The 25,367-nt window shown below is 41.4% G+C and overlaps 1 protein-coding gene across 2 annotated transcripts in view; it reads right to left on the bottom strand.

The window, feature by feature from the left end:
- TDRD3 (tudor domain containing 3) overlaps nt 1-25,367 on the bottom strand; it is a 122,177-nt gene that overhangs the window by 52,965 nt on the left and 43,845 nt on the right. For both annotated transcript variants that reach the window (XM_086481985.1, XM_086481986.1), the window contains exons 2-4: nt 18,709-18,793; nt 15,503-15,568; nt 244-404 (exon numbers count right to left, since the gene is read on the bottom strand). In XM_086481985.1, coding sequence (XP_086338111.1) covers nt 244-317 — 74 coding nt within the window. In that variant the 5' untranslated portion in view covers nt 318-404; nt 15,503-15,568; nt 18,709-18,793. The remainder of the gene's footprint in view (nt 1-243; nt 405-15,502; nt 15,569-18,708; nt 18,794-25,367) is intronic.

Genomic DNA, 25,367 nt, shown 5'->3' with positions numbered 1-25,367 from the left:
CTCTGACTCAGCAGATGGCTGCAAAAATCCACTTTCTTCCATTACATACTTCAGCATAAACGGTATTGTAAGTTACATTCACATACCCCTTTGCATGCTGAATTCAAGGTTCTCCTTGAAACACAAAATTCGAGAAGAAAGCATATCTTGTCAAGCAATTTTTCCATGTATTACTGAGGACACTTCCATTATTTTAAGGACATTGGAGTACCAAAGCAAAACTTCGAAAATAAAGTTCTTCACCTTATTTTTGACATGCTACTGTATTCTACAGCTGTGCAGCTTGTGTGTCCATCAGTCATCTGTAAACGTAACATTCTGGGAGCTGCCTGAGATTCTTCGTTATCCTTTGGTGCAGCAACATTGCGTATTTTTTGTATTTGGAGAACGCACGGCCCTTCCAGCTATATATGTAAAACAGAAAAGACAAAACTGTTAACACCATTAAGCAAACACACTGTAATATCTAGACACACTAACAGATGCCCCCAGGCAAAGGAAAGAGTAATCTTATCAGGAAGTCATGTTCAATTTCTATCACTCATGTACTGTATGTTCTAAAGCATGACAAAAATGGCTTTTTCAGGCAAACAGTTGCTTCATACATCTCTGCGATACTGATTATGGAAAAGAAGTGAATAAAAAAAAAAAGCAGGGGGGACAACAAAAAAGACCAAACACAAATATTGTCACTTCCAACATGCTACAGAGTCCAGGTAAGATTTCACATGCTGTACCACAGCATCTCACTGAGTGTTCTAAAGAAAGAAAAAAACAGTTTTGAAGACCACCTGGTTGTATCAAGAGTACATTTCAAGTACAATCACCTTGTAAACAGTAATTACAGCTTCTTCAAAACAGAGGTGCAACCAGAATGTAACAACCTCAAAGGACATGACTATCTGTTGCTTACCTAAAAATGCAGCGTGTCCTCCTACACACACCACAGTTTCTGACCAAAAAAAAAGAAAAAATTCCACGAACCAACAAAAAAAACAGCCAACCAAACAACAAACAAACAAAACCAACCAGAAACCAAAACCAACCAAACCACTTAATCACATTTCGTTTATAGCCAAGTACACAGTCATTCTGATCCCTCTGAGAAACAAAAATGAATAATATGCTGCCGCTCAACTGATCTCTAGCACCTAAGAGACAGCAGAAAAGATTTTTAAAAGTACACATTTCACTAGCTTCTTCACTTTGAGAAACAGAATAGGTAGCCCAGAATAACACAAAGTGAGAGCAGACATCCAGGAAGTAAACAAAGAAATGAGAGATTAATAAGAAAAATAATAGAAACAATGAAACTAGATCAATCAGAAGATCAGGAAACGGAAACTTAGGATGAGAACAAAAGAGAAAGGAAAATGCTTTGGAACACCAACAAAGTATGAAATTGTACTAAGAAGAGGAGGGAACCAGCCACCAAAAGGAGCAAAAGCAGCACCCTACAGAGTTCACTTCTTAATGATTTCATGATCTTGAGACAACAGACAGTAAAATAAACTAAAATTTCTACACAATTTTCCTATTCTTGACACTTTCAATTAAATTTAAAGTTTGAAGGCACCTGCACTGTTTATAACTTCAAATCAAACCATGGAAAACACAGTATTTGAGACACAGGATTTCTCAAAAGCTGAAAAAATTGTTTCTTTGTAATCTACTGAAACTTGAAGCTTTCTTTTTCCCTCAGTGCTGAATGTTTGAAGAAAAGAGCATAAATAAGAACAAGTATTTTTATCAAATGCTGACTAAACTTTATTTCTTTCAGTAACAATTAAAAGACCATTTCTCACAGGAATGGGATTTTTTTTGCTTTATTTCAACAGAAGCAAAACTGGATAATCCAATGCACAGTATGAAAACAAGTTCCCCTCCTCTATAAGTTAACTACAGCAAGAAAGCTGCAAAAAAAAAAGAAAAATCTGTTCTAGATTTTTTGTACAGAATGATTCTTTCTATAGTAGTGAATGAACCACAGTGCCACACCTAAGGGGTGTTTCAACAAAAGTCTATGCTTGTCATAAATTAATGTTTACAGTTTTTAACATACAACATTTTCAAAGTAAAGATGAAGAAACACTAGGCAACAGAAGCATTTCTAGTTAACCACAACTAGATTCATCATTCAGCTGAACTGTAGCTTTACTATGATGGCAGTTTCTTTCACAAATGTAGACATTCTAGTCCTGGGTGCTTGCTTTTGCTTTTAAACAATCGCTTGGTAGATACTTTAAAAAATCTGGAAGGCAAAGAAATGAGGGCTAGGCTAACTATGAATATACGTGCCATTATGTTTGCGGTTTTGTGTCTACAGTATCAAGCATACACTACAAAAAAAGCAGAGCTGCACATTTTTCGAGCTTGGACAATAGGTCTGCTTCTTTAACAAAGAAAATTGCACGTCACTTCAGAAAACAGGTGCAAGAGACGAATGGAAGTCTGTAGTTTTCTCAAATGTACAGCGCATTAGCACCACAATTATTTCTATTGACTTATCACGACCTTACAGCACCCACATCTCCCAGTCCCAGTTCAGCTCATTTCCCCTCTCGTCACGTAAAACAAGCACACAGGGACAGGAAAACAGAAAGCCAGTCTTCCAGCAGAACAAGGAAAACCATCATCGGATTTCCAGGTGAATCCAGAAGACCTATGCAAGTATTCCTTGTGTGGACTATTTTAAAGTGTCATTGTGAGAATCAAGACAGGAAAAAAAAATTGTAATAAACAAACAAAAATCAAATCAGTTACGGTCAACTTACACATTTAATCAAAGAGTCTGCCAATGCAAAATCTCTTCAGCACTCAGGTGCAGAACGTCATATACAAAAACATGACACAATTTTTGTTCATCCAACAAAAATTTCTAATAAATTACCAAGTATCCTAAGTAGTAAGGCTGGTTATATCCCGACTACTAAGGCTGCAAGTCGCTTTCCATTATAAAAGGCAGCTTTTAGTTCTGTTACTAACACTGAACAATTTGTACAGTAATGTTGAATATACGAGACAATTTCTGCATCACCTAGGGTTTCCCCACCCCCCACAGGAAGGGGAAGACAGACAAAGCATTTCAAGACATCAGCCAGATCAACTTAATTATTTCTAAAAATGGACAATAGCTCAGGCTTGTGATTAAAGCAAGTTATTTCTTTCAACACTTCTACAACTTCTACCCTTTAAAAAAACCCGATTGCAATTTGACAAAACTGTAATAATGTCTGGAAAGAAAGGATATGTGAAAGGATACATAACCTAAAGATTAATGGCTTTCTAAAGGTTTGTACATTTTACAATGTTTTGTAAAGGTTAATGGCTATTCAACACATGACACAGATGAAAGGGTGAAAAAAGTAATAAATTAAATATACAGTGTTGTGGTTTGGTGTCTGGCAGGGTTTTGGTAGCGGGAAAGGGGCTAACAGAGGGGGCTCCTGTAAGATGCTTCCAGAAGCTCCCCCAGCTCCAATTTCAGACCCACCTCTGGCCAAGGCCAGGACAATCAATGTGTCCGCGAATAACTCTAAGAGTGAAAGAATCTTTTAAGAGTGTTCTTTCAGTTGTCTGTCTGTGTTGGTGAGAGAGGAGAGGAAGGGGATGTGAGAGAAACAGCCCTGCGGACACCCAGGTCAGTGAGGAAGGAGAGGGGCAGGTGTGCCGGAGCAGAGGTTCCCCTGCGGCCCATGGTGGGGTGGCGGCTGAGCCCCTGCAGCCCAGCGGTGGCCCAGAGGTTGGCCTGCAGCCCGCGGAGGGCCCCAGGCCGGAGGAGCAGGGACCGGGCCCGAAGCAGCCGTGACTCCGAGGCAGCCCGCGCTGGAGCCGCCCGTCGGTGGGAGGGCGGCAGCCCCGGGAGGGACCCGCGCTGGGGCGGTTCTGGGGAGCTGCGGCCCCGCGGGAAGGACTCCCGTTGGAGCAGTGGGTGGAGGGCTGTCTGCCGGGAGAGGGACCCCCCGGTGGGGCAGGGGAGGGCTGCGAGGGCCCCTCTCCCTGAGGAGGAAGGAGCAGCAGAGACACCTTGTGCCGGACGGACTGTAACCCCCATTCCCTGCCCCCTGCGCTGCTGGTGGGGAAGGGGGAGCAGAGCTGAGCCCGGGGAGACAGGAGGGGTGGGGGGAAGGTGTGTTGTATTTAAGACCTGGTTGGTGGTAGCTGTTTATGAAATTAATGTTAGCCCCAAGTCGAGTCTGTCTTTTGCCCATGACCATAACTGGTAAGTGAGCCCTCCCTGTCCTTTATCTCAACCCTGGAGCCTTTTGTTTGTATTTTCTCCTCCCCATCTCTCAGGGGAAGGGGTAGGGGTGAGTGAGCGGCTGCGGGGTGCTGTGCTGCCGGCTGGATGCGCTCAAACCACAACAACAGATATAGAAACCCTAAAAAACATACCGTAATGGAGATAGCAGTCAAGTCCAGAGCTCTTAAAAATACTGACTGATGGGTCACGGTAGTATTAACTCAATGGCCCATCAAGTCTAACCTTGCTGTGGATCTCGTGGAAAAGACCAAGCTAATTACAGGATGGACACCAAGGTTGGACATGAAGGGCTGCAGAGGTTATTAAGGGACTGGAACACCTCTCCTATGAGGAAAGGCTGAGAGAACTACAACTTTCAGCCTGGAGAATGACAACAGGCACAAAGTGAAACACAGAGGGCTCTGTCCGTACATCAGAAAATACTTTTTTTACTGTGGGGGTGATCAAGCACTAGAACGGGCTACCCAGGGAGGTTGTGCAGACTCCATCTTAGAAGTCACTGAAAAGCCCTCTTGACATGGTCCTGGGTACCCAGCTCCAGGTGGCCTGGCTTGAGCAAGGGCATTGGACCAGATGACCTCATCAGGTCCCTTCCAACCTCAACCACTCTGTCATCATGTGACTGTTTTCTTGTATATAATCCCATATTATTACTTAGGTAATGCCTTCATTCTTACGTTTCAAATAGTACAGCTGTAGCTTGCTCTCTCCAGAAGTATTTACAAACTGAACAAGCAACTGCACACGTCAAGGCTGGAATACTAAGAAAAGCGGTTCAGACTAATTTAAAAAAACTAAAAGAAGAGAAACAAATATAAAAATTAAGAAATTGCATTTCATGTGCCATAGTAGTAGTATAAATGGCTTTCAGTGATTAGAGTCTGAAGGATGCAAATAAGAGTACAGAACATAGGCTAAATGAGTTAAGGAATGAAGACTACCTCTATTCATCATCAATCCCACAATTAAAGCTCTGCCTACTTTTTCAAGGTGAAAAATATAGGACCTTATACTGTATAATGCCATAATAATATTCATACTGTAGGTTTTACATTAATATATGGGAAAACTACTGGGTAAGTCAGAATCTGAAATTTAAAACAACAGAAAGAGGCATAAGAGGAACGAAGGGAAATGGAAGTTTAATAAAAAGTCATTGAGACATACATCATCTCACTCCTTCCTCTTTATCCACAAAACCTACGTGTGCTAATTCAAGAACAGACATGATCTCGGGGGAAAAAAAAAAACAACAAACCCAAAAAAAACCCCACAAAAATCCAGAGCAAATATCCACACTATTATATGACAGAATATACTCAAGACTTTCTGGATATAGTTTCAATTAATTAAAACATCATTCACTTGTGTAGTTAGCTTATAGGCTTCTTCAATATGAAGAAAAGAAGCCAAGTACTTACATCACGTCATGTTCAGAAAAAAAAAAAATCTGAAATATTAACTACATGCACTGATGGAAGGGACTAACTGATCAACAATTAGGAATAGTATCTCTATTTGCCACATGTCAACAGCCTTTCCAGCAAATCCGCAAAGTCAATAAAATATTTAGTATCAGTGCTCTTCAAACAGTGCTTACACCTGCTGCCTCAGTGTCTGCCACTTAAAGCATTACTGCTCACAAACAGGGATGAAACTACTTCTGCCATTCTTAGAATGAGAGAAGATGCTTCAGATCAAGCTAGGGTGACAAAGTATCTAGAAGCATACTTGCCAATGTGATGAAGGTAGAAAACAATGTTCTAACAAATCAACTACTTCAGATCCCTAAGTTACACAGATAAAATTTCAAACAATGCCCAACAGCTGGCTAATAATTTTCAACAAGTTTTGCAATGTAGTGACTAGACTATATTCTACTCTTTTCGAGGCTGTTATGCACTGTCTTCCTGGAAGCATTGCTCTGACATGCTCAAAGTGGTCTGAAACCAAAAACCTACTCAGGCTCTCAGAAAGATTTCGCATATTTTATCTAATTTATATACTTTTTCTCAAAAATATGGAAGTAATCATGACTTTTTAAGAGCTCCTGAAATAGGCATTGGGAGCTAAGAACGCAATCAAAACTGATCAAGGCGAAGATCTTGTTCAAGGCCCACAGCTTACCTAGGGCTGCCAAAGAGCTATTTGTAATAAGACTACAACCCAGTTTGATCTGTCAGCATCACTGCATGCATAATCTTGTCAAAATCATCTCAGTCGGAAAAAAACAAACGAACAACTAAAAATCTGCAGGATAATTTTTGACACATGCCATTTCAAATGCAGTTACATCAGGAGATCAGATATAGCAATTACTCTCACTGGAAGGTAAAGATGAGAACCTCAAGACTGGAGCAGTTGTTTTTAAACGCAGATCAGTTATAACTGGGACAGAAAATCTGATCATCCCTTTAAATAAATAAAAAGAATAAATAAAAAATAAAAAGCCTATAGGAAACCAAAATCCACAATCAAAGAGAGACTAAAAGGCAACAAAGCACAGTTAGTTTCATTGAAGTAATGAGACAGAAACTGGGAAGCATATAAGTAACCTTAAACACGAATTAGAATCTCTGGCAACTTATGTTTTATCTGTTTACCACCAATCTGTCAGAAAACATCTCTCTGAGCTCAGAAATTAAATCCTTTCTGAATACTTCTCCTGGAATGAATGTTTCCATTGGAAAGGACATAACATCATTACTAAATTACATGTTATAACTTTATAGTCTTCTTTGCATTTTTATTCCACTAAAAATATTTAACATATATTTATGGTATATAGTCATCTAGATGGAAATAGGAGGGTTCGGCTTTTTCAAATCCCATGTAAATGTGGCCATCTTGTGGTTAATGCTGGTAATATTGATTTTTTTAAAATTACACAAAACAGATATAAATGAGTGACTAAAACATCGCTGTCTATTAATTACTGAAGTTGACAACCACCTACAACAGTCAAATACCCATGTTGTTTCACACTAGGACTACGCGAGCTTCTATGCAAATATTTGCCTATTACACTAATACTACAAAATAAAGTTATTTTCTATACAAGAAGGAGATATATATATATATATATATATATATATATATATATATATAAAACATGTTCTCAAGATACAGATAAATAACACTGATACTAGTCTTGGGTGAGAGGAACAACAGCAGCATATAATTTCTATAGTTTCCTGAAGCATTTCTGAAAGACAAATGACTACTTTGTACTGAGATTTGTAATGGGTTTGCATGGCAAGATTTTGGCAGCAGGGGGCTACAGGGGTGGCTTCTGTGAGAAGCCACTAGAAGCTTCTCCTATGTCTGATACAGCCAATGCCAAGATGGATGTGCCGCTGGCCAAGGCTAAGCCCATCAGCGATCCTGGTAGCACCTCTGGGATAACATATTTAAGAAGGGTGAAAAAAAGTTACCACGCAGCAGCAATTGCAGCGAGGGAGAGAACATGTGCGAGAAACAACTCTGCAAACACTGAGGTCAGTGAAGAAGGAGGAGGAGGAGATGCTCCAGGTGCCGGAGCAGCGATTCCCCTGCAGCCTGTGGTGAAGACCATGGTGAAGCAGGCTGTCCCCCTGCAGCCCATGGGCAGTGGAGCAGATATCTGCCTACACCCCGTGGAGGGCCCCCACGCCGGAGTAGGTGGATGCCTGAAGGAAGCTGTGACCCTGTGGGAAGCCTGCACCGGAGCAGGCTTCTGGCAGGACCTGTGGCCCGTGGAGAGAGAGAGAAACCCAAGCTGGAGCAGGTTTGCTGCTAGTGACCCCATGGGGGGACTGACACTGGAGGAGTCAGTTCCTGAAGGACTGCACCCCATGGAAGCGACCCACGCTGGAGCAGTTCAAGAACAACTGAACCCGTGGGAAGGACTCACGCTGAAGAAGTCATGGAGGACTGTCTCCCATGACAGGGACCCCACGCTGGAGCAGGGGAAGCGTGTGAGGGGTCCTCCCCCTGATGAGGAAGGAGCAGCAGAAATAGTGTGATGAACTGACCCCAACCCCCATTGCCTGTGCCCCTGCGCCACTCGTGGGGAGGAGGGAGAGAAATCAGGAATAAAGTTAAGCCCAGGAAAGAAGGGAGGGGTGGGGGAAGTTGTTTTAAGATTTGGTTTTATTTCTCATTTCTCCTCTCCGATTTGAATGGTAATAAATTACATTTTTACCCAAGTCGAGTCTGTTTTGCCCGTAATTGCTGAGTGATCTCCCTGTCCCTATCTCAACCATGAGCCTGCCATTGCATTTCCTCTCCCCTGTCCAGCTGAAGAGGGGAGTGACAGAGCAGCTTTGGTGGGAACCTGGCATCCAGCCAGGGCAAATCCACCACAAGACTACATTAAGAAGTCACTCCTGTCCCAACCATATCCTTTACTTGCATAAAGCAAATACTGTCCTTTATAAACAGTTCTGTAACATAAAATATTTGTATACGTTGCAAGCTGAATAGCAGCACTCATTAAGTAGTCAGAATTGCTTTATATTACTCAGAAAATGCTGTAGTTCAGAAAGTAAAGATTCAGTACACTATCTAATCATCTGGGCTAAAACTAAATAGGAGTCATTCTCAAACAGACTTTTTCTGTGCAATTATTACTTCTTTTCAAAACCTGCATGATTACCATCTTCCAGTAAATGATTTGCCCATGTTTGTTCTGGTTTGGGGTTTTTTAGAATAAATTTGAAAGATCTCTGATCCAAATAAAGGCACTCGATTAAAGTTAAGACCAAACTGAATTTTATTAGAAGTTCACACGTAAAAAATACCGGCTCCTTAACAGTACTGATAAGAAGTACCTAAGTCCCTAGACTTAAACACCATTTGTTAAACACACATTTGTCTTTAACAAAGACCATTTTGGGCCATAGTTTCTGTACTGCCTGTTTCCTCCAGCTTCTCAAAACTCCTGCTACTGTTATCAGGAGTGACCTAGGAGGAAAAAATACCCTTTTTCTTCTGTATTTTCACTCTTTAATCATTAAAAATGGAAGGAGTCTGTAAGCATTGATCTCCCTCAACTATCTGACAACCCAGAAAACAGAAATACCTTGAATCAAACAAACTTTTAAAAAGAAAGTTTAGACTGGATTCCTGCAGCATTCAATCCTAATATCCAGCCCTCCATCTCCATCAACTGTAAGACAATCCCATGCAGAAATTTATCAAGCTCCATTCAGTAACAGTTCCTTTTTTTTTTTTTTAATGTAGGATCTTACATATGGACTGTTTCACACTGCCAGCAACAAAAATGAGAACACTCAAAAGGACACACAGTAACAGGAAGCAGAACGTACCCTGAGGGGAGAGCAGCAAGTTTAATAGGGATCCTTGAAAATTAAACCAGAAGTAGATTCTTCTCACCTTTTCATTTTCTGAGATACTCAGTTTTACAAAACACAGATGTATTTCGCTCCTCGCTCAGCCGGCGAGGAACGCGGCGACGGCAAGCCCGACGGCTGCTCTCGGCGGCGGCGGCGGACAGGGGCGGCCCCGCAGCCGGGGGAACCCGAGGGGGAACCCGAGGGGGACCCCAGAGATCCCGCAGCTCTCGCGGGCGCGGATGACGTCACTGACGCGGCGTGGAGGTTACCAGGAGCAACCGCGGGAGATTCAAACGGCCCCAGGGAGCGCCGCGGCCAGGGCGTGGGGCGGCGGGGCGGGCCGGGGAGGGCGCCCGGGGCGGGCCCTGTGAGCAGCTGGGAGGGCAGCAGCCCGGGGAAGTGCTCCAGGCCTCCGCCGAAATGGCGGGCGCTCCCCTCGGAGCTAGAGCCGGAGCTCCCGCGGGGAAAACCCGGAGGTGTCCGATGCGCCCGCCCAGGCGGAGCTGGCGAGGCAGGAGAGCTCAGCTGAGGCGGCAGGTTGCAGCGAGTGCCCAGACCCCTCACCGGGTGGAAAGGGAAGTACCGGCACAGGGTGTGCGGGGTTGGGGGTCTCTGACGGCGGGTGCCGGAGCTGCGGGAGACAGTCAAAAGGCTGCGCAGCGTTAGAGGAGCCGAGATGGAGGTGGATGGGTGCTTTAATGACCATGTGGCTGTAGCAGACACTACTGAGAACGAGGCACTGTGGACCCTGGTGACCCACAAAAGCAAGGAACAGCTTCAACACCCACCCTCCAGCATCACAATGAAAATCTGATATGGAGCTTTAACAGAAATAGACACCCACGATCTAGGTCTGCATAGAGAAACCGTACCAGCAGCACACGGTGGGTACTGGAAGACGAAACGAGTGCTCATAGTGGGAGACTCTCTGTTAAAAGGCACCGAGGGGCCCATCTGCCGACCTGACAGGGAGTCATGGGAGCTGTGCTGCCTTCCAGGAGCTAAGATCTGAGATGTAGCTGAGAGGGTGCCACAGCTTACTAAGAGTACAGGCTACTGCCCACTGTTACTCTTTCCTGTGGGCACAAATGATGCTGCAAGTCACAGCCTGGGTAAAATCAAGGAAGATTACAAAGCTCTGGGGTTGAAAGTGAAAAATTCTGGTGCACAAGTTCTCTTTTCCTCCATCTCGCCAGTTGGGGAAAAGGAGGCAGACTGAAATAGACAAATAATGCACATCAACTCCTAGGTATGTGGCTGGTGCCATCGTGAGGGGTTTGTTTTTTATGACAACGGGTCATTGTTTGGCCATAACCTGTTAAGGAGGGATGGAATCTACCTGTCCAGAAGAGGCAAGAGTATCTTTGGTAACACGCTGGCCAGCTTGGTGAGGTGGGCTTTAAACTGAAAGACTCAAGGGGAAGGGTCCAAAGTGGCAATGCTCCTGCCATTGTATCCAACTGGGGAATAAGCCGAGTCATGCAGAGCAGCAGCAAGGGTTCCTTAGCTGCCTCCCCTGATGAGTACCAGAAGGTCAACGGCCCCAAGGGCATGTATGGCTATGGTGGATCCTCACACACCCCTCCATGCTCAGTTACCCCTCCGAAATGCCTGTACACACAGCATGGGGAACAAACAGGAGGAGCTAGAGATCTGTTAGCCATTGCAGGGCCATGATCTCATTGCAATTATAGACACATGGTGGGACAGCTCCCATGACTGGAATGCTGTCAGGGATGGCTATGTACACTTTAGGAAAGGCAGGCCAACTAGGCAAGGTGGGGGAGTTGGTCTTTATGTGAGAGAGCACCTGGAGTGTATCAGGCTTTGACTATGGGGAGATGATAAACAGATTGAGAGCTTGTGGGTAAGACTTAGGTGGCAGGCTAATATGGGTGTCACTGTTGTGGGCATTTACTATTGGCCACCTGATCAGGATGAGGAGGTAGATGAGGCCTTCTGTAGACAGCTGAGAGCAGCCTCACAATCACAGGCCCTGGTTCTCATGGGGGATTTCAACTACCCTGGTATTTGCTGGAAAAGTAACACAGCCAAGCAGCCACAGTCCAAGAAGTTCCTGCACAGCATTGATGGTAACTTTTTGATTCAGATGGTGGAGGAATCAACAAGGAGAGGTGTGTTGCTAGACCTTGTACTAACAAAGAAGGCCTGGTCAGTGATGTGAAGGTTGGGGGCAGCTTTGGTTGTAGTGACCATGAGATGGTGGAGTTCAGGATCCCACATGGAAGAATCAGGGCAATCAGTAGGACTGCAACCCTGGACTTCAGGAGAGCTAACTTTAGCAACTCCGAAGACCTACTTAGAGGAAGCCCATGGGCTGGGGTTCCAGAAGGGAGGGGGGCCCAAGAGAGCTGGTTGCTATTCCAGCACCACTTCCTTCAAGCCTAAAACCAATGCATGCCAGTGAGGAAGAAATCGAGCAAAGTAGGCAGAAGGCCGGCTTGGGTGAGCAAGGAGCTTCTGGAAAAACTCAAAGGGAAGAAGGTGGCTTACAGCATGTGGAAAAAGGGACTAGCCACTTGGGAGGAATGTAGGAATGCTGTCAAGAGTATGCAGGGATGCAATGAGGAAGGCTAAGGCCCACTCAGAATTAAGTCCGGCTAGAGATGTCAAAGACAATAAGAAGGGATTCTTCAAATGCATCAGTAGCAAAAGAAAGACCAGGGAAAATGTGGGCCCCCTGCTGAATGAGGCAGATGCTCTTGTGACAAGAGTAAGTGGAGAAGGCAGAGTTACTGAATGCTGCCTTCGCCTTAGTCTTTACTGCTAAGGCTGGTCCTCAGGAATCCCAAACCCTGGACGGAAGAGAGGAAGTCTGGAGGAAGGAAGACTGCTCCTTGGTCGAGGAGGACTGGGTTAGGGATCTCTTAGCCAGACTGGACACTCACAAATCCATAGGCCCCAATGGGATGCACCCCTGAGTGCTGAGGGAGCTGGCAGATGTTATTGCTAAGCTGCTCTCCATCTTTGACAAGTCATGGAGGACAGGAGAGGTGCCTGAGGAATGGAGGAAAGCCAATGTCACTCCAGTCTTCAAAAAGGGCAAGGAGAACCTGGGAAACTACAGACCAGTCAGCCTCACCTCCATCCCTGGAAAGGTGATGGAATAGCTCATTCTGGCTGTTATCTCTAACCATGTGGAGGAAAAGAAGATCAAAGGGAAATCATGCCTAACTAACCCAATGCCCTTCTACGATGGCAGGACTGGCTGGGTGGATGAGGGGAAAGCAGTGGATATTGTCTACCTCTGCTTCAGCAAGGCTTTTGACAATGACTCCCATCACATCCTCAAAGCTTAGGAAGTGTGGGATAGAGGAGTGGACAGTGAAATGGATTGAGATCTGGCTGAAGCACAGAGCTCAGAGGGTTGTGATCAGTGGTGCTTAGTCTAGTTGAAGGCCTGCAGCTAGTGGTGTTCCCCAGGGGTAAGAACCGGGTCCAGTCTTACTCAATACACTCTGCCCTGTTCATTTCTGGGGCCCCAGTTCAAGAAGGTCAGGGAACTACTTGAGAGAGTCCAGCGGAGGGCTACGAAGATGATGACGGCACTGGAGCATCCACCCTATGAGCAAAGGCTGAGAGACCTGGGGCTGTTTAGCCTGGAGTAGAGAAGGCTGAGAGGGGACCTTATCAACATGTATAAATATCTAAAGGGCGGGCGTCAAGAGGATGGGGCCAGGCTCTTTTCAGTGGTGCCCAGTGACAGGACAAGGGGCGACAGGCACAGGCTGGAGCACAGGAAGTTCCACCTCAACATGAGGAAAAACCTCTTTGAGGGTGACAGAGCACTGGAACAGGCTGCCCAGAGGGGTTGTGGAATCTCCTTCCCTGGAGATACTCAAAACTCGCCTGGTCATGATCCTGTACAACTTGCTGTAGGTGACCCTGCTTTAGCAGGTGGATTGGACTAGATGATCTCCTTCCAACCCCTGCCATTCTGTGATTCTGTATTTGTGTGTTTACCGGTGCTGAATGTTTTTACCATGAAAGGGTAGCTGCTACCTCACAGGCATTTCAAAGCACTAACCACCCACCGTTTTCAAGCACACATTCCTCGTTTTTGTGCAGAGGTTTTGTATTTTGTGGAAACAAATGGTACAATTGCACCTTCTCTAGTTTGAGCTGAGAAACATGAAAAACCCCAAGTGGTGACCTGTGGAGCTAAACTAGAAGCAAACATTCTAAAGCATGCAATTAATATTCTCATATATAACTTTCATCAAAGCTTCGAGGAAATTAATGTCACTTTTACCTTTAATTGACCACTTGAAATACATAATGACAACAGAAATTTATAAAACATTCTTTCTAAAGGAAATGGACAAGTTACTAGGTATATTCTCAAGTGATGAATAAAAACTGAACGACTATCTCTAAAGAAATCCTACCATAATGCAACAAAACTCTGAAAAAAACAGTACTATTAAAGTCACTTTGAACTGAAATCATGTTTCAACAGCAAAACTAAATTAAGGCAAGCATTACGACACATACAACCTTAATACTTCGGAGGATTACATTTAGACAGATACATTTGAACCTTGTGAATATTACACGATCTGAAATGCAAAATTCAGTATTACTCCAATCAAGCAACTGAGAAACGAACAGTGCAAAAATAGATGACAAAAAGCAATTATTTTACTCTTTTTTTTTTCCATATTTCAAAAATCGGATACTGAAGAGGAAGAAAAATATTAAAGTCACAGATATAAGAAGCAGCTAAATCAAATTATTTTAGGTGGTAAAAAATTATTTAAGCACTGAAGTATCTTTAACAGTATAACTTCAAGAACACTGAAGTTTCTTGAACCAGAAACCTAAACAAGTACACAATCAGTTTCATAAAATATCACCTTGATTAATTTTTTTTAAGCAATATCTGCAAAAAAACTAGCTCCACATAGTAAGAAATAACATTAATTCAACTTTTCCCAGAAAGTTAGTTTAATAAGTAATACACTGCATGCACATGCTGCTGCCTGGCTAAAAACTGTGATCCTGCAATACACTATCTCTCAAGTGTGCTTTTCACACCTAACAATAATGTTCCTGCTGTTCTTGCAGAAGCCAGCCTTTACTGCAGTCACCACTCCATTCAAACAATAGCATCAGCAGAAAAAACAAATCCCAACTGCTCTTAACAGCTTCTCTCAGCAACCTTGCTTTCTTTAAACAAATCCGCCTTCATTTATCACTATTTGAATTTCAACAGGAACGAAGTATGTTTCCCCAGAACTTTCACGTCAGTGATATAGACTGTCAATATTTGGAAGTTAGGGATAATGACTTTAATTAAGAACTATATCAGGTTTAAAATAGAATTCCTTCATTTATCCACTCTCTTAACTGCACGTAAGGAAGGAAACAGAAAGGGTGCACTGAAGGGGCCAAATTTAACTTTTATCTAAACATACAATATATGTTAAAAGTCTAGCACAAAGTATATAACTATAACCATGTATATCAATAAGTCAAGTAATACGGCATCAACACGTATCACTATGTACCATAATTATACAGCTGCTTTGCTTTATTCCTAACCTGCTTTGTTGCCCCGGCAAGAATAAAGGAGGGGAAAAAAAATGAACTTTTGATATCATGTGAAGATCTAACAAGTCAAATGACTTTTGAGTGATAAATTAAGTTGCTAGGATTGTTCACTTTTACTTAAGCATTTCAAAGTGGAGAAATAAGAGTCTCCTCTTTATGAAGCCTACCAGGCAAACTAGTATGCTCCTATATTTATCCCATCATATACTCAAATACCGGGTTCTGTTATAGGTGAAATAATGACAAAGCTAGACTAATGCACCATAGAAGGCTGTCATCACACAGAAATCACAGAACACAGAAAAAGTGAAGCAAAAATATTGTCTACCTTTTCCACCTTTCCACCATTGATGTCACTGGGGAGGAATTTCTTGCCAATCGTTCTTAAATCTGTCTGAAATTAATACAGAAGACAAGAGAATATTAACCTAAAATACCCTGTTTCAAAAAAAAAAATCATGAAATAGGAAAAAAGTGTATTTCTTCCATAGCGCCAACTATTTATAGACTATACATAAAAAAATCCCTGTAACTGCATATGACAAAAAATATTCAACAACTAAGAGTTTACAAAAGAAATCCTCCTGCTCTTTAAATTATATACTTGTTTTAAGCACATTTTCAAACATGAATAAAATGCTTTTAATAGATTAAATGAAATTATTAAGTAATGTTTAATTATTAGACATAACTCTGAGATTTAATAGAGGTAAACATCTTTCTTCACTCTCCATCCGGCACTTAGAGAAAAGCATTTTCAGTTTGTGTGGTTTTACATGCACAAATCCTTCATAAAAAGTTGGGATGATTTTTGCAATTACACCTGGAGTAAAATCTTACATTCTATTTCCATTAAATGGTTTTTAACTTAAACATCTGATTACTTCTTTTGGAAGTAGGGTAGACAGCTGCCTGACATTATTCAGCAGCTGTGCAACATGGCCACTGACAACACTAAAGTAAAGAATTCACATGACCAAAGGAACAAATCTCCACAAAAGCACTTTCCTCACCTAACACTGTTTGGACAAGCATAACGATCAGGATGATGTGTGACAAAAACCATGCACTGGATGGCTATAAGGTGCAGCATGTGAAAATCTGAAATGGAATAAAAACTAACTAAGCTTTGCACATGAGGTTTTTAGTGCATTTACACGTGCCAGGAAGAAAAAAAATAAAGCACGGCAATGCAGCATAACACACCTATGTTTTCTATACGCCATTGCTTGAAATAAGCCTGTTGTTTTAAATAGAACATGCTGGTGCAAATTACTGTACCGAGGCTGAAAGGCATCCTTATTTATTATGATCATAAACACTTCCAAAAGAAGGGCTAAATGTAATTAATACTAGAACTTTGATACTAACTTGCCATTAATATATGCCAACAGACTACTATTCCAGCATCCTAAACTAGAACTGAGCAGCACTATATTTTAGTATCTAAAACACTGTAAACAAGTGGTTTATTCTGTTTTTCAGCAAGAAACATCGATGCTCTACAAATAGAAAACTAACTGTGGGGATGCTCTTTTAGTGTATTTACTCCGAGTATCTACAGAGTGGATAAATGCTTAATCCACTTTCTGTGGCACAAGGTAGCCATAGATAGCGGTAACAAAGCACATTCGGTTTTCAATCTGAGCCCACCCAAGGGAACTGATCTGTCATCTGTCAGTTATTTACCCCTGAATAGCACACAGGCTCCTACCAAGCGTTCACGCGTGTTCCATATCCATATAATTGACAAGTCCCCAGCAAGGTGCTTTGCAATCAGAGCAGCAGGAAGGGGACAACTTTTACAAACTCTTTGCAAGATCTTGCACAAAATAAAAGCATTTGAAGGACTGAAGGTACATTTATGTCTATTTCATACTTATATAAGCAATGCACGGGGGGGGGGGGGGGGGGGGAAATAAAAGGTCGTCTGACTTCTTTGTTTCTTCTGCCTGAAACAGGTCTCTAGCAGTCAAAGAAAGAATTTGTAAGAAGTGGAATCTAAATTCACTGTTATCCTGTCGTTCAAGCCACACTGCTATTCCGCACTTACCCAACAGGCAACTTAATCTTCTGGGCATCAAAACAACTGACTTAATGACAAAAATATTGATATGCAATTAGAGTACTTGTGTAACATTTCTAGTGTATTTTATTTTTATTACCCATCAAACAAACCAGAAATACAACACATACACACACAACTGATCATGTTAATATTTATTCCAGCATATAATCACACACGGGCTAATAGCCAGTAACTTAGAAGGTTTTTGTTTGTTTTTTATAAAGCAGTAATGCATTCTAAGATATATACATACACATACCATTACAGCCCAGAAACCAAATGCTTACCCCCTCCGCATGTTTTGTATCACATTCTTTGCTTTTTTGCATCATCATTTTGCTCTACTTTTCAAATTCATTACACGAATCAGTGCATGCATACGTATGAGTGATGGAACACATGTTTCAAAGAATCAACGAAAGGAGCAGAGAGGAAACACTTTTCAGAGTAGCATCTTAAACCAAGAGTGGTTCAATCTCGACGATGGAAAACATAATCCCTAACAAACCTAATTCACAATTTCATTAAGAAAGAATACTTTTCTCTTATGCACTCCACTACATTGTTTTTCCCCTTGGAACTACTCACAGGTTGAAGTTTACGTATATCCATATACAGTGCATACAAGCTTCAAAACTTCTGAGTACGGATGACCGAGAAGTTTTAAATAAATAAAATATAAAATTCTCAGAACTCTCCCTCATAATTTTGATAGAAGAGATTAAAAACTAAGTAACACATGGATTAAGTAGCTGCCCTCTTTTCACTGTTACTGAAAGGAAGCAGGCTTACTAATGTTTACCCACAACACATATACCTGAATTCTGAAAAACAGGAATTCACATTCACACATATCTTGAGCCCTTAAAAGTATTAATGTTTACTGCTTCCAAGCTATTTCTCTATCTTGTATATTTTTGTATTTATTTGTTGGCAGGAATAAAGAATACTAATCCAGATTTCCACAGTAAATAAAAAAAATCTGTTTATAGTTATATATATATTTTTATACATATATATGTATATGTCACAGGAAAATTCACCATTAGTCTGAATATGCTTTAAGGAATATCACGTCCAGAAGTCAAACTAAGTAAGGGAGTTCTATTCATGCCAACAAACTAATACTTTGTACTACAATTTCATACTCGTGTCACTTCACAGCACTTCTGATTTTATTACTGCTTGTACTTTGACTTCAGATTTACATTTCAAAAACATAAAAATATTTTCCTATTGCAAATTATGTTCATTTTTCTCTTCCAGGTTCCACAGTTTGAAATGGGTGTTATTTCCAAATAAAATTCACAACTCATACAAGGAGATAGAGATAGGTACTCTGTCCTCTACGTAAATCACACAGACAACTGTACACCTGACTAATCACACAAACCTACACTTGAGCCATTAGATATATCATTTTTAGCATGATTTATCAGCACAAAGTTTTCACAAGCATAACTTACATTAAGGGCAACTAGGATTATGTCATTTGCATTAACTTTTTCAGACGAACTTATGCAAGCTTCAATTCCTTCATCTGAAAGGTACCTGTTAAAGAAAAAAATAATATTAGAATATCACACGATGTATCCATTAGGCAAATATTTTTTCTGTATATAAGTCGTCTTTAGTTTGTATCTTTGGTTCTGGTGACACGTAAAAATACTCGGAAAATTACTTCATGTAATCAGTTTCCTTACACTAAGAGGAGACTAAGAGATCTCTCCTTCCATAATTCTAAATGAAAGATCAAAAAAACCCCTCTAACTACAAAGTAGAATCACAGAATTGTTGAAGTTCAAGACCTTTAAGATCATTGAGTCCAACTGTAAACCTAACACTGCCAAGTCCACCAATGAACCACATGCCTAAGCACCACATCTACATGTCTTTTAAATACCTCCAGGGACGGTGACTCCACCACCTCCCTGGGCAGTCTGTTCTAAATTTTTCCTAATGTCTAATCTAAACCTCCCCTCGTGCAACTTGAGGCCATTTCCTCTTCTCCTATCACTAGTTACTCGGGAGAAGAGATTGACACCTACCTCACTACAGCCTCCTCTCAGGTAGTTGTAGAGATGGATAAGGTCTCCCCTCAGCCTCTTCTTCTCCAGACTAAACAGCCCTAATTGCCTCAGCCGCTTCTCCTAAGACTTGTTTCCTAGACCCCTCACCGGCTTTGTTGCCCTTCTCTGGACCCACTCCATCACCTCAATGTCTTTCTTGTACTGAGAGGCCCAAAACTGCACACAGTATTCGAGGTGCAGCCTCACCAGTGCCGAGTACAGGGGCACAATCACCTCCCTACTCCTGCTGGCCACACTGTTTCTGATACAGGCCAGGATGCTGTTGGCCTTCTTGGCCACCAGGGCACACTGCTGGCTCATGTTCAGCCGGCTGTCAACCAGCACCCCCAGGTCCTTCTCTGCCGGGCAGCTTTCCAGCCACTCATCCCCAAGCCTGTAGCACTGCATGGGGTTGTTGTGACCCAAGTGCAGGACCCGGCACTTGGCCTTGTTAAACCTCATACAATGGACCTTGGCCCATCAATCCAGCCTGTCCAGATCCCTCTGCAGACCCTTCCTGCCCTCCAGCAGATCAACACTCCCACCCAACTTGGTGTCATCTGCAAACTTACTGAGGGAGCACTCAATCCCCTCATCCAGATCATTGATGAAGATGTTAAACAGAACTGGCCCTAAAACTGAGCCCTGGGGGACACCACTTGTGACCAGCTGCCAACCGGATTTTACTCCATTACCAACACACTTTGGGCCTGGCCATCCAGCCAGTTTTTTTACCCAGTGCAGAGTACGCCCATCCAAGCCATGAGCAGCCAGTTTCCCCAGGAGAACACTATGGGAAATGGTGTCAAAGTCTAGGTAAGCAACATCCACAGCCTTCCCCTCATCGACTAGGCGGGCCACCTTGTCAAAGGAGATCAGCTTTGTCAATCAGGACCTGCCTTTCACAAACCCATGCTGACTGGGCCCGAGTCCCTGGTTGTCCTGTACCTGCCACGTGATAGCACTCAAGATGATCTGCTCTATAATCTTCCCTGGCACTGAGGTCAGGCTGACAGGCTTGTATTTCCCTGGATCCTCCTTCTGGCCCTTCTTGTAGATGGGTGTCACATTGGCAAGCCTCCAGCCATCTAGGACCTTCCCAGTTAGCAAGGACTACTGGTAAATGATTCAAAGGGGCTTGCTGAAGAACAGCCATCATTCTGATTATGTCAAACAGGTTAACACTATGCTCCTCATCCCTCCGCACCCCCCCAAATTACAGGAACCTGGTTTCATAATCAACCATTTGGGCTTCACTTGATATACGTGGTATACTTTCACTCATGCACTTGTGAGGAAAAAAACAAAACAAATAAAAATGCCCCACCCCACACATGACAAAATACAACCACATCCTTTCCTAAAGAGCAAGACCATACTGTCAAGCCTTCAAGTGCTGGGGCACATAACACTGCCATCCTGGAAAATGTGTTCTTGCTTGCCTGGGCTACAAAGAAACTGATAAAAATGGAAGCGCATTACAGTGTATGAACGGTCAAATATGGTGAAAAAGTTTAAATAAGAACAGAAAAATCTTCTCTACCATCACATTTGGAAGTAGCATTTGTGGCATGGTGGTAGTCCAAGATTAGTATCTTTCTGCAAAAATTCTGTGAGCATACAATAAATTTGTTCATCTGAAAACTAAGTAAGTTTTAAATGGATTCAGCTAATCAATTCAAAAGGGCTGACGTATTCTAACCTCCAAAATCCTTAACAGAAAAAAAAAAAAGTAATTTTAACTTGTATTGTCAGAATTTTGGGGGGGCTTTTGCCTAATATTTCCTATTCAAAGGAATAGGAAGTATTTTCAGTTTTCCTTTCTACATAGCTGGCAATCTGCCATCTATGCACAGCTCCTGATTTTATTTAAATACAACACAGCAATCACTAAATAATTAATATCTGCTAGATACTCAGTCTGAAACACAGCGCCTACCCACATAATATTTAAATAACTACCTACCAAGAAATCACCATTCCCTGACAAATAAAAGAACGATTTAAGAAAGAAAGCTTAATATACATTAAGAAATATTAAAAACAAATATTCCGGAGTGCTTCAAGAAATACTTCTTTTTAAAGAAAATAACATCCACAGTGTAACATACAAACAAGTCAAAACATTTGAAGGGAAGTACACTTGATAGGCCCATTTGATTCAGCTCAGGTAACATTAATGACACCCTCTCCAGCCCTGCCAGTGTTCCCAGACTAATTAACGATCCCAGTTGTGCTCTCAGACACTTGATGAGATCTAAAGGTTCAAGTTGGACAATGACATCTAGCAAATCCTGAGGGATTACACCCCTATCACCAAAAAAAAAAAACCCAACCAAAAAAAAACACGACCAAAAAAAAAAAATCACAACACACCACAACAAAATGAAAACAACCCAAAACCCAGATGCACTGAATGAGAAAAAAAAAAAAAAAGCACGTATAGAAACATACGAGGAAACAATCTTATTTTTTTATATAAAAGGCAGACGCTTGAGAAGAACAAGGTGGCAAGATTTGGTCGTTTGCATGGGAATGCAGGATTTCCCATCTGAGCAACTCTAAGCTCCAGTACTATGACCTATGAAGGTTCAGGGAGCTACTGTGAATTAGCAGATCTTGTTAGCTGGAGTCAGAAAGTAAAGCAGAACAGCATTCCCACTCTGCCAGAGGAAACTAGAGCAGATACATCCTACAGGCACTATCCTGCTCTTGAGGCTTCAACTGTGGTTTAATTACACCAACAGACTTCCTAGAAAGAGCAATACCATCAACGCTACAAGTTTACCTTCTGTCACCTTCAGCGTAAAATTGAACGTAAGTTCAACAGCAGGGGTTAGGGGGAGTAAAAAAATCCATAAGCGGAGTTTTAGACTGGCGGGCAAGTCGTGGAAAGATTCCTCTTCTGCTGCTCCTAACATAAATGAAGCCATTCTTCAATTCTCCTGAAGGTAGCAGGACTGCAGTTCTCTTACATAGTTACTTAAATATAAGAACTACCATTTTCCAGCAAGCAAAAAAAAATGTTTTTAGAGAACAAATAAACAAGAATCTGACCTAGAATTAATAAATTTTCCCTATATAGGAAAAGATTAATTCTGCTATCATAAAATTCACTGCTGAGTCATGTTTTACTTTCTCACTTCAAAGTGAAGACTGAATCACAGCTGTCAAAATTCCCCTCTGCTTTAATCAAAAAAATTCAGTTTATAACTTTTTATATATAAATTTATAGTAATTTTTCAGTTTAGTTTGTCTCATTACTTTGGAGGTTTTTTGAGACAGAACGATAAAAGAAACCCACTGGAAAAGACTATTCAATTTTGACTTGTCCTAATTTAAGCAACGGCACTTAGCAAAAACATTGTGCACCTGACTGAAATCTCTGCCAACATAACAGAGGTACCAATCATGAAAGGCCATTGGGGACACCTGTTAGTTTGATTCAAGCAAACAATAAAGCTTTTCAGCAAAAGATTGATTAACATGGTTATTAAAATAATCTTCAAAAAAGTAAAAATCTGTGAACATGGAAGTGGGGGGGATATTTTATAGTTTGGGGTTGGTTGGTTTCATTTTTCTAGATAATGGTTACATGAAAGCATAAATTGCTTAAATGCATAAGATCAGGATGAAAATTACTTTCAAGAAAAAAGATCAAATCAACAACTACGTCAGCAAAACTATGCTGAAGAGCTTCAAAAGAAAAAAAAAAAATTAGCAGAGACTTCCAGTACCGCATCAGGTGTTGCCTCTATGCAACAGGATGTAGAAGTGCAGATTTCATCACAAATGGTCAGGGAACAAACCGCAACCATGAAACACTGTACACTAGAATTAGCCAAAGCACAGACTTCTCCTTCTTTAAATAATTATACAGAAGTTTGGAACTAGTGTATATCAAGTCAGTCTTTTCTATTTTGCCCTAATAACTCTCTACACAGACTACTTCACACAACAGTGAATATTCCAAATACATGTTTAGATTTTCTTTACAACCTTACAGGAAGTTCTTATTTGAAATAAATTATTTTCTCCTCATTGTCTGTGCAGTCTCCTATAAGAACTAAGTTTTACTTTTGAATATTTCCTGCTACACAAGTTTTAAGTAAAAAATAGCACTTTAAGAAATATTTGTTTTAAAATAAATGTAGTTATACAGAGAAACACACACCTGTATCTCTCAAGCATGAAAAGGGAGTCGCAACAGGCAAAATTAACTCTTTAGCTGGTATAATCCTTTCCCCCACAACAGATGGATTACTAAATCTGAAATTCTTTTTCCAGGCTCTGAAGGAAAGAGTCCCCTTTTCTATTAGCTTTTAATAAGGGCATGTCATATGCTGAGGGTAGGACCTTTACAGCTTAAGGCCACTCAGTCTTTTTGTTCTCTGTATTAGATGAAAAAAAAAAAAAAAAAGAAATCTGACCCTGAACAAAACCAAAGACAGCAAAAAACTCCTCTAGAGTCAAAGACATTAGCCCTGCAGCTCTGTACCTCTATTCCATTCGAGTGCCTCACAACATCTACATTACCCTTTCTGCCCATTTTGCAAAATATCACGACCTATCACAACCTTCTAATGAAAGGTGAACTGCAGTGTGATCCTATTACATTAATCCAGCACATTTCCTGTGTCCAAGGGGTAGGAAGCAATCCTAAACCACCTATGAACCTGACCACAGCGCTAGAAGCAGCTCACGAGCTCCCAATCCCCGAGAGGTACCTGGCAGTGCTGTACAAGCAGTGTCCCCATCAGTTCTTGGTCTCCAGACCTCCATGACAAGCTGTTCCCACCTTTTCTTTAAAAAGCAAGGTAGCATGGCATATAACCTGGCACAGAAACGCTGCTGCCACCATCAACTATTTCCCTTTCTCCTTCCCATAAAGAAACATTTCAGAATTATGCACTTTTGCTTAAGGTGAAGGAGCTAATAAATAAATGGTAAAATAAATGAGTGAGAAACATAGAGTGAGAAGCAGCCAAGCTCCACAAAGCTCTCCAGGAAGTCTAAGGCCAACCAGTAGCTCACCACTGACATCTTACGCTGACAGCAACAAGACAAATTATTCCCTTCGCATACAGGGGAGATAATAGTACCCTGAAAGGTGAGCCTGAAAGACTTAAAAGGAGGCAACTACATTCCAACTGGCAGCTTATGTTTGGCTTTACCCACCAAAATCTTAAGCACCCCGAAGAGAAGTTTATATTTTCGACAAAATGAAAAAAAAAAAAAAAAAAAAAAGATAGTTTAAAACTGCCACAGGAAAAAACCCAATACACACACACAAAACTACAGTGAACTTTTCTTTATGAGGACTGGCAACTAGAATAACATATGTTGCAAGCACCTTTGGTTTCCCAGAAAAAGAGTACTCACTAGCCTTCTTTCTTGCATGTTCTAAAACAATTCCAAAAGTTATAAATTAAAACAATGCAGACAAATCAATTGATTTCTAAAGAAATTATAGTGGTATGAGTCACATACAGATTTTGTGACCTTGGAACATTAATACAGATTAAAAAAAAACCTAAATAAAATCAACGTAGAACCAAATGGGCACAAAAGTTGCCACAAACGGTCGAGACGGTTATTTGTGGAGCATTCTCTTGAGAGAGGAGACCAGAACAGAGAGGAGAAGAAATGCTTCTACTGCAATTCTTCCACATTATGCTTGCTGAAACCTGAGGGATCTCTCACCTATTCCTTCCCCTCACTCCCAGCTTTGCTCATCTGAGACATGTAGCAGTACAATCCTCTTAGCAACAGCTTTTGTCAGAAGAACATCTAGAACTACCTGAATCCCTACCGTACCTTCAAACGAAACATTAAAACAAAGCCATTAGTAATGAATCAGTACTTTCTATGTGAACCATAAATCCAAATCTGCAATTTGTCTGTCAAAATGTTCTCAATAAGCTTCTCTGAAAAACAGGTTTCAGTAATTCTTCCTTTGTAACACACAGAAAAACATATTACATCAGTGACAGGCAGAGCTGTTTTCCCACTGCTCCTTCAGATCAACTGTGATATCAATTTAATAACCCACTTTT

Source organism: Leptosomus discolor, chromosome 1 (assembly GCF_034619465.1).
Source record: "Leptosomus discolor isolate bLepDis1 chromosome 1, bLepDis1.hap2, whole genome shotgun sequence".
Taxonomy (NCBI): Eukaryota; Metazoa; Chordata; class Aves; order Leptosomiformes; family Leptosomidae; genus Leptosomus; species Leptosomus discolor.
Note: the sequence above shows the minus strand (reverse complement) of the source record. Positions and strands in the feature narration are given on the sequence as shown.